The following is a 14247-nucleotide window of genomic DNA, read 5'->3' on the forward strand; positions in this document are numbered from 1 at the left end:
AAAATTGAATTATGTTATACTAATAATTCTGTTTTTACCATTATTCACGATGTCAATTAAAATTTTAAATTTTAATAAAAATACCAAATAATTATTAGCGGCTCTTGTATTAATTGTCATTGTGGAGCAAGCTTTAAATGTCAGTAGGTAAATACTAGATAAACATCGATTTAATATGAATTTCAGATCACTAAGGTTTTTTTTGACATTACTGTTAAAATTATTATTAAAAAAATAAATTTTTTAAATATATTAATTAAAAAATAATTTAAAATTAAATTTAATAAATTTTAGTGATAATAATATTAAAATAATAAAATAATTCTTTTAAAATTTTTTTTAATAATATTTTTATTTAAAAAATAATTTGAGCTCTTCAAACTCAATACTAAACCGACACTAAAAGTATAAACTGATGATTAGGCAAAAGTAAAAAATCATTAACGAGAAAATAAAATCTAAAACACTGACAATGAAAAAACTTTCTGAAATAATAAAAATAAATAGAATTAGGATTTTTTTTTAAGTAAAAGAATTGTGAAGATTTTGATTTCTCTGATCATAAAAAAATATTTAAACAATTTAATTATCACATAATTAAGTTTAAGTCTCATTTTATTTTTTTAGATGTAAGTTCCATTTTAGTTAAATTCAATTAATGTTATTTAATAATGTGTAATATTTAAGAATTAATCAAATTTATTTAATTATATTGTAATTATAATTTTATTTATTTTTTATTCTTAATTTTTGAGAGAAATTTTTTTATACCTTAACATAATCTTTCCAAAATCCATGAGAAAAATGGGCCATGGCATAATGGCCCAGAGGGTCCAATCAGTTGCCAATCCCAGTGGAAGTCTTAACCATGGAGGACAAGGGAGGTTGTGCATGCTCTGGAAATTCTAAAATTTTCTGGCCCAAGGATGTGAACCACTTGGAGCTCTGCGCCAGAGTCCTCAGGTCAGGGCGAAGAAACCAAGTAAAAGCTCCTTGCTTCCAACAAAGTGAAAACCTGAAAAAGAATCACCGTCATCAAAGATGTTTTTTGTCGGAAGATATATACAATGGTGATTTCAAGAATGTTGGCCTAATTCTATTAGGTTTCTAATGTTAAAAATTCACTTTTTTTGCACTAGTAGACAGCATTTAAGGCCTACTAAATTCCATGGCAATGGCAATTAATGATCACTCACACTCTTCTGAGTGTCAGCATTGTTATTTTTTTTCAATAGGATAGAACTTTTTCTCATGTATTGTCTCACTTTACAGTTCGATTTTCTTATTTCTTATGTTGTATGTTTATGCGCTTTAAATTTGTGTGCCTATCATAATAGTTATGTTTCTCTTGGTTACATCAAGTGATACGTTGCAAAATAACTGAAATCAGCAGAAGCTGCAATTAGAAATGACAATTTTTATCATTTCCGGCCAAAGAAAAACTTCTCCCATTTCTATTTAATTTGCAATTGCATATTTACATGAATCCATTTCGTATCATGAACAGAGTTTTGGCAAGGATCTAACTTTGCCTGAATTACATAATCTTTTTTTCGTTACATTTGGCATCTGGGATTGCATCGCTTTGCACACCTTCTCCAATTCTGCTACTCTACACTGCATTTGCTGCAAGTGTTTTTTAAGATTCCGAGTTTCTCTGTGCTTTCTTGCACAAGGACGGACTTGCTCATTAGTGCCTTCTCTATCACTTTCATTTGGCTTACTAGCGCTACAAAATCGAAATTCATCTAACCTTTTAAAGGAGTACATGTGATTACTGATTGAGCTACTGTGCTTGGATTGCTGAGATATGAAAACTTGTAATGATCTCCTTGACGGAAACTTGGAGTTTTGAGCTAGGTGTTGTAAAGTTTCGGCTGAGAGTTTTTCATAATTCAGTGCACAACATAACCTCATCTTTTCCTCTTCACATAATCGAGTATGAACCTGTGAAGTACTAGGGTCAATGCTAGCTTCACATATGCTACTATGAAGAGGAAACTCAAAATGAAATAAACCAGCACACCTCAAGATATAAGTCAATGGCTTGGAAGAGTCTATCACTAGATTCTCTTGCAGAATCTGGAAGGACCGATACTAATGCTGCAAACTTGGAAGGTTTCAGAAGAAAATCTGGTGCTACTTCTATAAGGTACGCATCCATCAAGCTACCAACCTTCGTCAATCGACTCAGGGTCATCCAACCTTGACGGAGATATGCTTCTGCAAGCCTCAAAACCAAATTCACGTCATACATGTAATGCTTCCTATGTGGAGATGGAACTAGCAGATGATCCAATGTTGCTTGATCCAGCTGTGAACCTATCAGTCTCTCCAACTTCAATTTGTAGCATTTGCCTATTCTTTTCAAACTTGAGATGATTCGAAGAATATCAAATAAGCCCTTGCAAGAAAGACAGCTCCTATCAAGTAACGAAAGCAGACTGATCACCTTCTCCGTGATTTGGCGCTTCTCAGGCAGTCCAGCGCTGAGAAGTTTTGATTTCAGGTAAAAAATGAGGAACTTAAAAATGGTAGCTTGATCTAATTTCTGGGATACCATAATCCTAATCATTTTGTCGAACAAATTGACATTCAAGAACAATAGATCTTCAAACCACCGTGTTGTTAGGGAACAGTTGTTTCTCGTACTACAAGTGCTGCTTATATCAAATGAAAACTGAGAACTGAAATTATCTAAGGAACATCTGAATGGGCTCGCAACAGTAGGCAAAGCAAGCTTTGCTATAAGGGAATCCAATACTTTCTCAAGTACTAATGAAGAATTTGTTACTGGAAATGAATCTTGGCATTGTTTTAGAGCCATTAAAAGGTCAGACCAAGTCCAGTAAGTGATCCCTTCAAGAGACTTTTCGGTTTGGCCTACTAAGTTTGGTGCTGTAGAGCCAGAGCTATTACTGCCCATTTCCATGAAATAAGCAGAACAGTTTAGTAGGACTATATTTGCGGGAGTTATCTCAATTGCGCCATTGTTGTAACAAAACCTTGCCATGAGCTCAAAACCGTTGGCACCTCCTGGAAATTCTTGAAAAACCACTTTCAGTTGTCTTGCAATACCCGTCAATTTACCAAATAATTTCCTGAATCTTCCTGAGAAACATGCAAGAACTTTCTGCAAGAAGTCACAAGGCAATGCTCACCAGATGATCAAAATGAACATGAAAACAAGAGGGTTTAATAGTAAAATGCCCAGTTCATGTAATAAAATGCTTTAAATGCATCAAACAGAAATATAAAATTTCATACAAGGAAATTGGAGAATCATGCACTGAAATAAAAATCATGGCCAGAAGTTGTTATCAACAATAAATTTCAGGAGGTGCTATTACCTGTTAAGGACGGAGAAAAAGCAGAGGTGAGAAGACTAGTCTGTGATACTGATAAGGACCACTCCATAGGATAATAGGTACAGATTAAATGGGAGGCAGAGGAGGCATTCATTAAACTTTAACAGTTGGTATTTATTGAGCTTAATAATAGTATTGTAATAAATGCAAAAGTCGAATAAGTGAATTTAAAGGATCATGGCAAGAAGCCGGCAAACTAGAAGAAAGTGAGGGGTGGGGCAAGCACAGTAAGAGTCTTACTACCTTGTCCACCACGAAAATCTCATAGCCATTGACATCTACTTCAAGCTCACAGCCAACTTCCAATGTTCAAATCCAAAGTTAATGCAACTGAAAAGGTCCTTTTACCTGAAAGAGAAGAACTTTTCAGTTTCGACCCAAAAGGGGTGGTAGTAAAAGATATGAAGAGTAATGATGTCTCTGAGAAGGGTAAAGAAAAGACAGAAAGTGGTACCTTTAAGTCTGGTGTTGCTTGGCCAATTTGCACAGAGAGAAGAAAGCAGTGTTTTTAAAATGAAGAGACAATTTCAAGGAAATGGGAACTAAGATAAAGCAGGCTAATTTTCTTAAATTAAATCATCATATATTTAAGTTTTAAAGATTTAATCTTTTTTTAATATAATAAACAAGTATTATATCTTCAAAACCTTTGAAATTGTATTAGAAAACCTTTATTCCATTAAAATTAAATAATTTTACATATAAATTGAAATTGATTGATCATATTAAAATTAATAATAAATTAAAATATTAGATTTAAAATGAAGCCTAATGAATCCACAACCAAAAGGGGAAATCTAGTTTGAAAGAATCAAGTTCATATCATTGTAAATGTAAATATGAATTATTCATGGAATGATAAAAGACGACTAATTGTATCCACAAAGATAGTGAATTTCGACAAAAAAAGAACATGGATATGATGCACATCATGGGCAATGGTATACTCACTGTTTCTGGGAAAACCTTGAAGAATTCTAAAAAATGACCTTAATCTATTATCTATGAAGGGCAAGCCAACCCCAAGATAGAATACCAAGGACACAAGACAAGCCATTGGTAATCTTTAATTTGAATCCCCGGTTTAAGCCTAAGATAACCACTCACTCACTCTCAAGTAGATTTGGTCAGGGACCGATTCAAGCCTTAATCAAATGCAAAATCGGTCTTTATCAATGGCTCATAAACCTAGACCCAGTCATCGGGTTGATTCCAGTTCGAATGGTCCCGGAACCTCACAGTTCAAGTTTAGGTTCTAGTCCGACCAGTTCTGGTTCGATCTAGATCCAAATCGAAAGCTTCATATATTTTTTTTAATTTTTAAATGAAAAAAAAAATAATTCAATCCAAAACCATTTGATCTGATTTCAATTCAATTCTAGTTCGAATCATTTACGATTCGAGGCAAAGACGAAGTTGACCAATTTCTAGTTCGAATCATTTATGATTCTGAGGCAAAGACGAAGTTGACCCATTTCGGTCTTCTTAAACCCAAACTAACTCTCACGAGTGTTCAATGAGAAGGTAATGATTTCTCCTTTTATAACTTTTAACCTACCATTAATGAGCTTTTAACGTGGTTAACATTTAACCTCTCTATGTTAATGTTAATCTAGGAAATTAGATTAACAAAACTTAATAAATGTAATAATGCCATACTTCATTTAAGGTTTTTTAATTAATCTTCTACCAAACATCATTAACTAGAACAGAAACACACAATCCCAAACTGTCTTGAACCAGAACCAGAACTGGCTGAAACTTTATTGAAACAATCCGTTTCCAATTCATTTCCTTTCTGGTTCTGGCCAGAAAGTCTACTCTCAAGAACACAAATTGCCATTGAGAAGCCACAAAATGTACTTACTCGTACCATGCCCATTGTATAAATAAGCAACCAAGATAACTCTCTTATAAAAAATGAGGAATACAGTTTCCAAGAGGGGTTTTGTGGGGAGGGGGGGTTGGCGCAAAGGATGAAATGACAAATGGGGTTAAAAAGTAAAGTGGCCTCAACAGTATCTGGAGAATTGCACTCGATTCAAATGGTCATCTATTCGCTGAAAATATCTTGGTGCACACTCATTTGTTGAGTGATTGTGCAACTAACCAACGCTGAAATAGACATAATCTTCTTACCACCAGATGCCTAATTGGCCATAACACCGCTCAAAATTTAGTAGCCATTTATCTGAGGCCTTGCCGTGGGTCCCATTAGCCGTGAAAAAGGCATCTGGGTCTTGCCAGTGAGGCTCCTTTGGCCAGAATACTGGTCTGCTGTTTTTGGATCTGAGAAGGATCTTGAGAATGCTTGGGCAAGCTCCAAGGCTGAAGCTGCTTTTCCATAACGCAAACCAGCGGCATCAGGTGAGGTTGGTTTTGGATGTTCAACAGGTTTGCGCCAGGTCTCTGGTGAAGGAGGCCTCTCCCGCTGCAATTGCGGCAGCTGCTGTTGCCTCTCAGTATCCCTGCTGTTCCTCCAGTTCTCATTTCGCCAATTCCTCCTCTGTTTATCAACTTTCTCAATGTCCACCTGCTGATCCTTCCTCTCAATTTTCTTTCCAGCCCTTTGATCAGGAGAAAAATTGTCATTCCTTTCACCATGACGAGTAGGAACTGCATGCTCAGGAACTCTTTCAGTCTTGGAAACAATATGCTTGACCCTTCATATATCACGGCAAAATGACATAGCAAAATATTCAGATTTGAATCCATCATTCAATGAGAGGAAGCAACCTAAGTAAAAATATAAAAGTGAGACTGCCATTACCTATCTGGATGCTGACCCGAGTCATGGTTACCAATAGCAGTACTGTCAATTCCTCGCTCCTTCAGAACCTGAGAAGTGGATCATCACTAACATAAATAGTGGCGCAAAAGCATGTAACAGGTAATAAAAGGGGGTTCTCCACCTCTTTACCCTTTTCCATGCAGGGCAAGGGTTGTGCTAAACAAAAATTTTTACGTGAAGGGTCAACAAAAGATAATTAATAGTCTGAAAATAAATCTCAATTTTTGCCCCTGAACCCCACAAATATCAAGAAAAAGAAAACAAATCTGCTTACCACTTCACGTGGACGAGCACCACCAAATAATCCAAACCTGCATCAGTCAAAGATGATAAGTTACATACTAAACACTGCAATGTTATGTAACAAAGTAAAACCACAAAAAAAAAAAAAAAAAAAAAAAATTCATGCCAATATGTCATTTATGGTGAGGCCATGAAACATGAATAGGGTGGCAAAATGGCCTTATTCATTCATATTGGGTGACATCTAGCTTGGTCATTTCAAGGCATTTCCAATCTTGAATCAAGTTTTGACGTTAGCAAAACAGAATCATTTAGCCACTTAAGCTAAAGATATGTTAAGTTTCTAAACAAGGCATACGATTAGCATCTCCACTGTTTTCATTGGTGAGATGGCACATCTGTGTTCTTGGTTTTAGGACCTAACATTATGTTGCTGATTACTGAGCATATTACCCAGTTCACCCATGTTTGAACATGTCATTAACTTTTGTATAAGATTGGTTTTTCCTCCATCTTCATCAATCGTAAATTTGTTGTCCCTTGAGAAGATAGAACATGGGATTAAGCAGTCAACGGATCCTCAAAGCAATTATCTACAAGAAGGAATCAGAAGCCCAGTCATCCAGTATAATAAAACCATGGAAAACTAAATCCACTCAATTTCCCATTTATATGGTCAAACACTCATGTAGGCCAACTGATAAGGACCAACATCATTCTAATGTTAAACAGTTTCTAACCCCAACCGATGTAAAGCTAGCTAAAAGGAGAGAAGTTACAGGTGTGATGGGGGAGGGAGGGAATGATTTCCAGCCTACAGGAGTGGCATTGCATGAGAGCCTCATGATGTGAAAATTTCCCCCTCAATTCTCTCACAAATATTTTTGCTTTATCACCAACTCAAGATACAAAACACGGCACAATTTTACTATTTCAGCACTGCTCACTTTTTGGAAATTGAATTTCATATGCTCCTCTCCCTCTCCCTCTCTATAAACCATAGTACAAGTCAAATTACGACTACATAGAGAAACTATGCCATCACAAGAAACACCAAGGTTCATCCATAATTAATGTTTTCAAACAGAGAGCAGTGCCAAGTGATTGGCTTCTCTCTCTCTCTCTCTCTCTCTCTCTCTCTATGAACCACAATCTAAAGCAAAATTACAACAATGTGGAGGAACTATGTTCTCACAAGAAACAACAAGATTTCTCCGTAACTAATGTTTTCAAACAGAGAGCAGTGCCAAATGAATGGCCAATAAAAGACAATAAAACTGATAGCAGGCCACCCCGTTTGCTCAGTTACCAAATAGAGACACTCGGTACCAAAATTCTATTATTTATTTAGCCGTGATGGTAGGCCAGGAGTCCATTGACCATTGGAAGTCTGCTGCAGTTGTCTTATGATAGTGAGCAACATCTGATCCAAGTTAAAATTGTGATTCCACTATAACAATAAGAGATTTATTAGGAGTGGGACTACATTTCTTACGTAAAATCCAATCTCGATTGGGAGGTTTCAAATATAAAAAATACTCTCACCAGGTATGTGAATTAATTGAATCTGGTCTGATTACTTTTAATATATCAAATCTCGTCTCTGACTTTATCACCGGAGTGGACCCTAGCAAGACCTAGGAATTCTCTCTAAATTTTTCCTTTGTTTCAGGCTATCGTTGTCTTTAGGTGCGGAACATCCAGAAGTTATCAAGGACCTTCACAGTTTACAAAACCTTATAACTATTCTAATGGGAAGGGTAAACTCCAAATAAGAAACAATTGTAGTGATTCTCACATATCAACTTACTACCTCAACTGAGGTTTATGATAAACCCTGTTCATGTTACAGGTGTTCCAAAACCAAGAAGACAATATGAGCACCATATAAAGCAATAATTGCCCGAAAAAAATTGTGTCTAAGGATATATTCTCACAAAAGACACAAATAATCATATCCACAGTCAGTAAAACAGACAAATCAACCTTTTGAGAATGAAACTGTGCAAATCAATTAGCATTTGTAACCAAATATAATCATGTGTATAATGTAAATTCTCACATTAAAAGAAAAAAAAAAATCATATTTGACAATATTATGCCACCAATCCTTTAAATTCATTCATGTTTTTATTAATAAAGTAAAAATTGTATATAAACCATCAAAAAGTAGCAGTGGCTCAAAAGTTCCAAAAGAAATTCCAACCTTCCCATTTTTGTGTTCCCTTCTGATTGTTCAAGAGGCTGTGATCGTGGCTTCAAGTTCAATTTTGGGCGCTCTATCGCCTGATTTGCACTATCCAAATTAGTTAAACCAGGTTTTGCAGCACTGACATTTCCATGCATTTCACCAGCTTTAACATGACCATTAGCAGAGTTACTCAGCTGTTGGTGTCCCTGCGTTCAACCAAATGATAAGATTAAGGGAAATTATGCCAAAGTGGACTTAAAAGAAAATCCTTTAGGATATTCACACTGTTAACCTGCTCATGATCAACAGTAGACAGTTCCAAATTATCCAAAGGCTTTGTTCTTGGAAGCAACTTCACCTTAGGCCTTTCTGATGATTCAGACTGCACCAGGGGTAGCAATTCAGACCTACTGAATCTGACATCAGTACGTGGTGGTTGAAACCTTTCACCCTGCAATGACAGGTTCCTCTCTTTCAATTCTGAATGTGAAGCAGCCCTGACTCTATCATGATCAACATACTCCTTTCTACCATTTTGAATCCCATCATCAATACCCATACCCTTTTCCACATGCCTGGCCAATGTTGCATCAGGATATTCCCTCCCACCCACTGCATCCATCCTATTGTATGCACAGCCATCATAACCTACAGAAGCTACACCCTTTTCTGTTTCCAAATGCTCAATAGTCTCAACATCCGTTTGATAGTTAATAGAATGCTTTATCTGCCATCTGCCTGAAGACACCTTTTCAAGAGCACTTGCATGAGCTAACCTTGAAACGCCACTCGCTCCTGACCAGGCTGATTGCACTGGCTCATTAACACCTACTACCATCTCCTTCCTGGCTGCCCATGCATTTGGGTGTGACCCTCCAACGCTCTTCCCAGTATTACCCCCTACATTCTGTAGACTTGCCCCCACATGAACCCCATCGCTAACCCTTCCTGAGTATGAACTTGCAACCTGTACCCCTGAAGCTGAACCTGACAACATTCCACTCAACACAGGCTCTGGTTTCAACTCCATCCTACTCTGTGGGACACGAAAGCTCTCATCATTGACTGTCCGGCGTGGGGCCGAAACACCATCTAAAGGCTTGCGTTCATCCTCATCGAAATGACGGCCAATCTGTGCTGTATGACTAAGAAAGGGGGTTTTATCATCGAAATGCCTAGTAGCAGGGGACGAATTAGGCCTAGCCCGGTGATCGGGACGACCCATTGGCCCTCCCCATGCATTTGGTCGATCGCAACCAGACCACTCCGAAGACCTAACAATTCTGCATAAAAACCACGAAAATTAACTTTGGTGTATGCAACTTACAGATCTACTGTTCACAGTTAGCAATGGTTAATATAAGAAAACTGAGCATCTTTTATTCATATAACTAAAACCCAGATCTGGAATTACCTAAAACATGATCAAATAATGAAAAAATGGAATAAAATTAACGTGATTGAAATAAGAAAGGTGAAAATTGAAACGGGGTAAGAATTGGGACTCACACACCAGGAGCAGATGGAAGAGGAAGATCAGTCGGGATAGAACCGCCATGAAAGTCCTTGAGAGTCATAGTGTTGCCACTGAAAGCTTTCTTCTTCGACATTCTCTCTCTAGATCCTTTCCTCCTTCCTTCCCACCCCCTATGGGAATATGCGTGTACGCAGAGATTCCAATACGTAAACGCAAAATCAGATTAGATATCAGTGTTGAGAGAGAGTGGAAGAGAAGAGGAGAAGAGGAACCCTCCAATCGTGGCAAAGTTATAGCGATATTTGGAGAGAGCCAACAGCCAAGGAAGCACTAGCTTTTGAGGGTTGGCCTCTATTCGGTGTCTTGGACCAGCTGCTTCTCTCGACCGCAAGCTATATATGTTGGGCTTTTGCAATTGTGCTATTCGGGTTCCGGTCCTGCTGTACGGTTCCATCAGATCCAATCAAAATTTCCCACGTTCTTGTTCGTATTTATTGTAAATTAATAAAAATAATTTTATAACTTTATTATAAAAAATAAAATATTTTCATAATATTATTTTCAATTAATTTTATAGTTGACATTTTCATTTTTTTTTAGTTATTTTCATATTAAACCTCATTTATTTTACAGTAAATATTTTTCTTTAAAATATTTTTTATATTTTTTTAATATTTAAAATATTTAAAAAAATTAATTAATAAAAAATATTTTCTAAATTAAAAGAAAAATTAATTTATTTTTAAATAATATAACTTTCTTTTTTAAGAGAGGAGAGGTTATTTTATATTTTTTAAATTTTGATAATTTTATTAAAATATATAAATATTTATATATACATAAATTAGTGGCAATCTAAAAAAATTTCGCAGAGTTAATATACAAGTAAGTTATATAATATATTTAGTGTATTAAAAAATAGTACACTTAATATTCATAAAAAGTAATTGAATTTTAAATTTAGTAAGATAAGATTCATACTTTTTTTATGGATAAATGTGTACTTACACTCATAAATATATAATAATTTATTTAATATATAAGGTAAATTAACATTCTTGATTTAACGCTTAAATTTATGAGGGATTAACTTAAACAAATATATAAATGTACATGAGTAATCTATGAAAAAGGAAAACTCAATTGACTTTCTTTTTTATTTCGATAAATTTATCATTACGGGAATTAAATATGTATTATTAATTTAATATTATAAATAAATAATAAAATTAAAAAATATTTTTTCATGAAATAAATAGAATTTAAATAAGTAAAAAAATTTAAAAATTTTAATATTACTAGTAATAAATATAAATTAATTTAATTTTTATAGCAATTTTAGAAACAAATAAACAACAATTTATCATCACTATTATTTTTCATAATTCAAGAAATCTCTTTCTTTTGGTTTTAAAACTGAATTTTTATAAAACAAATGACAAAAAATTCTGACTGTGTAAAATAAATTCAAAATATTGTTAGTACTAAAATATTAAAAGCTGAAAGTATAATTAAATTATCAAGTATTTTTTTTTTATCAAAAGATAATATTTCATTAAAAATGATGTTAAAAACCCTAGAGAAGTTTCAAGAAGAAAACTAGCTATTAAAAAAGCCACCATTACAGCTACTATCAAGTCCAGCAACAGACCCAATACATCAATAGGCAGTCCTAAGCTAAAACTGATCGGGACTTGAAAAAATTGAAGGAGACCCAGTTCTTCATTAAACTGTACTGTTCACCTCAAACATCCGATCATGGAGCTATTCCAATTTGTAGAAACTAGAGTCGTCTACCAAAGAGAGAGACCTTCAACCCAAAACACAATCAGAAGCAAACATTGAGCAGAGAAGAAGGCCCCCTAAAGGGGCAGGATGAGGCCAGACACAACTGATAAAAAGAAGGGACTGAGCCCTAAACTAGATTAGAGAGAAAAGCCAAGGAAGAGAATGTGGTTAAGGTCTTAACAAATCTTAAAAGGAAAAGTGTATTGTGAATAAATTTTTAGGCTAAATGATGAGAAATTAAAACCTTTATGCACATTAAAAACTTATAAATTTCTTAATTTAATTCTTAAAATTTAATATTTAAATAAATTTTACTTAAAGAGTACTTATGTTAAATTGAGCTTTTTAATTCATAAAATGTTTTTTTAATTAAAATTATGAAGCAATTTAATAAAATATAAATTTTTATCCAAATTACTATGTTAAGTTAGTGATTTCATGTAATTTTATTAATTAAAATAATTTAATTCCTAAATTTGAAATAAAATATGCAAGATTAAGAATTAAATTGATAAATTAAATTCTTTATAATTAAAAAACAAAAAATATTAATTATAATAATCATTAAATATAATAATTATAGTATAAAAAAATTCTTTTTAATTTTCAAAGAAATAATATAGTGATTGTGGTGTTAAATAAAAATTTGATAATGGTCCTTGGCAAACTTGGGCCTGCAGCCCTTCACTCAGCCCATAAATAGAAAATATGTATGTGTTTATTATTGTTTTAAATAGAATTGAAAATTTTAGTAAGCTAAATTTATTTTATTATTTTAATTATTTATTAATAATCAAAATAAAATCATATCAAAATCATATTAAATTGAAAAAATCAGTTTATATATATATATATATATATATATTATTTTGTATTTTTTATATTTTTTAATAATTTATTATAATATATTAATTTAAACTTTATTTGTTTTATAAAAAAATATTTTAATAAGTTATTTTTAAAGAAAATAATTTTTTTTAAAGGGATAATTATTTTTTATTTTTTAAATTTTAATAATTTTATTAAAATATGAAAATATTTATACATATATGTTTTAAACACATATTATTAATTTAATATTATAATTAAATAATAAAAATATTATTATGAAAAATATTTTTTTAAAAAGTAATTTTTATAAAAAATATTTTTTATATGTAAATTATTTTTTATGAAATAAATAGAGCTTTAAATTATATAAATAATCTATAATTTAAAATTATATAATTAAAAAACTATCAAAAAAGGATAATTTTGAAAATTAGATCGAATCGATTAACCATAATTAATTGAAAACTAGATCACTAATCAGTCCGTAAAAATGGGTTTGTTAAACATATAAAAATTTATTATTTATGGATATAAAATTTATTATTATGATCTTAAGTATTTTTATGATAAAATATTATTATTCAAAACTAAAATTCTAAATATAAATTTTAAATTATTTTAATTAGCTTTATTTTAACAATTCTAAATAAAATACATCAAATTATTAATTATGATAATAAACTTTTTTTTTTTGAAAGAGACTAAATTTTATAATATTTAATTAATATTTATTTAATATATAGTGACAAAACATCAGTTCCATTTGGATTAAATCTTAAACTTTTGACTATTATGAGTATATTGTGTATTAAGAATCAACTTTAAAATTTAAATGATAATGACTTTTCATAGCAATAACTACATATAATTATTGTAAAAATCAAAATTTAAATTAGAATCATTCTTAACTAAATAGAGTTAAACCAAATCAAAATTAAAATATCAAAAAATCAAAAGAAACCATACTAAAAATTTAGTTTGATTTTAGTTCGTCCTCGGATTTCAAATCGAAACCAAAACCACAAATAACCATTTTCATATTTATAAACCTAAAATTATAAAAACCAATACAAAATATGTGATGTGGTATATCATAATTTTAAAATTATAAAAGATGAAATATAAAAATAATATATTAAAATCTCGAATTATACATTTTGTATTTTAGAAATATAAATAATTTAAAATTAATTATATTATGCATATTAATTTCAACAATTCAATATATATATATGTTAAAATTCAAAAAAAAATTTAGCTCTTTAGTTATTTTTTTTTTTATATCATATAACTCCTTCAAATTATAATAAAACCCCATATTAAGATTTCTATTGCATGAATCAACCCTGAAAGTATTCTGAAAATTCTTTAGGATAAATTTCAACAATTGTCTCTAAACTTATATAGTTGTAACACTACAGCCTTTTAACTTTAAAATATAATATAAAATCCTATAAACTTTCAAATTTTGCATAGTAAAATGCCTTTGATTTTCAATTACTGATTTTTCAGTTATAAACTGATGTGAATGGCTCCCACGTAGCGTTTAGTCAACATT

At 32.1% G+C, this 14247-nt stretch overlaps 2 protein-coding genes across 4 annotated transcripts; both read right to left on the minus strand.

Annotated features, from left to right (window-relative positions):
- Positions 1 to 1402: 1402 nt before the first annotated feature.
- LOC110644415 (BTB/POZ domain-containing protein At3g22104-like) lies at positions 1403 to 3884 on the minus strand. The gene is made up of 2 exons (XM_058130380.1): positions 2027 to 3884; positions 1403 to 1947 (listed from the first exon to the last, which is right to left on the minus strand). The coding sequence occupies exons 1-2, from the start codon at positions 3011 to 3013 to the stop codon at positions 1498 to 1500; spliced, it is 1437 nt and encodes a 478-aa protein (XP_057986363.1). The 5' UTR covers positions 3014 to 3884; the 3' UTR covers positions 1403 to 1497.
- Positions 3885 to 5216: 1332 nt separating this feature from the next.
- Positions 5217 to 10457, minus strand: LOC110644416 (uncharacterized). Of its 3 annotated transcripts, none has more exons than XM_021797180.2 (6): positions 10107 to 10457; positions 8886 to 9876; positions 8609 to 8799; positions 6434 to 6470; positions 6139 to 6206; positions 5217 to 6031 (listed from the first exon to the last, which is right to left on the minus strand). In XM_021797180.2, exons 2-6 carry the CDS (start codon positions 9816 to 9818, stop codon positions 5545 to 5547), a joined length of 1716 nt encoding a protein of 571 aa, XP_021652872.2. In that variant the 5' UTR covers positions 9819 to 9876; positions 10107 to 10457; the 3' UTR covers positions 5217 to 5544. The 3 variants fall into 3 exon arrangements, with proteins under 3 accessions (XP_021652872.2, XP_021652871.2, XP_021652870.2); XM_021797179.2 differs by having other exon boundaries at positions 8952 to 9876; positions 10103 to 10457; XM_021797178.2 differs by having other exon boundaries at positions 10103 to 10457.
- Between the last annotated feature and the right edge of the window lie 3790 nt (positions 10458 to 14247).

This window comes from Hevea brasiliensis, chromosome 11 (assembly GCF_030052815.1).
Source record: "Hevea brasiliensis isolate MT/VB/25A 57/8 chromosome 11, ASM3005281v1, whole genome shotgun sequence".
NCBI classification, from domain to species: domain Eukaryota; kingdom Viridiplantae; phylum Streptophyta; class Magnoliopsida; order Malpighiales; family Euphorbiaceae; genus Hevea; species Hevea brasiliensis.

Bases quoted from the DNA above. Each gene is read 5' to 3' on its own strand.
- LOC110644415 (XM_058130380.1), bottom strand. From the start codon at position 3,013: ATGGCAAGGTTTTGTTACAACAATGGCGCAATTGAGATAACTCCCGCA. The intron at 1,948-2,026 runs GTGTGCTGGTTT...AGTACTTCACAG, and splicing joins CCATTGACTTATATCTTGAG to GTTCATACTCGATTATGTGA.
- LOC110644416 (XM_021797178.2), bottom strand. From the start codon at position 10,203: ATGTCGAAGAAGAAAGCTTTCAGTGGCAACACTATGACTCTCAAGGAC. The intron at 9,877-10,102 runs GTGAGTCCCAAT...GTTTTTATGCAG, and splicing joins CTTCCATCTGCTCCTGGTGT to AATTGTTAGGTCTTCGGAGT. The intron at 8,800-8,885 runs GTTAACAGTGTG...GGTTGAACGCAG, and splicing joins CTACTGTTGATCATGAGCAG to GGACACCAACAGCTGAGTAA.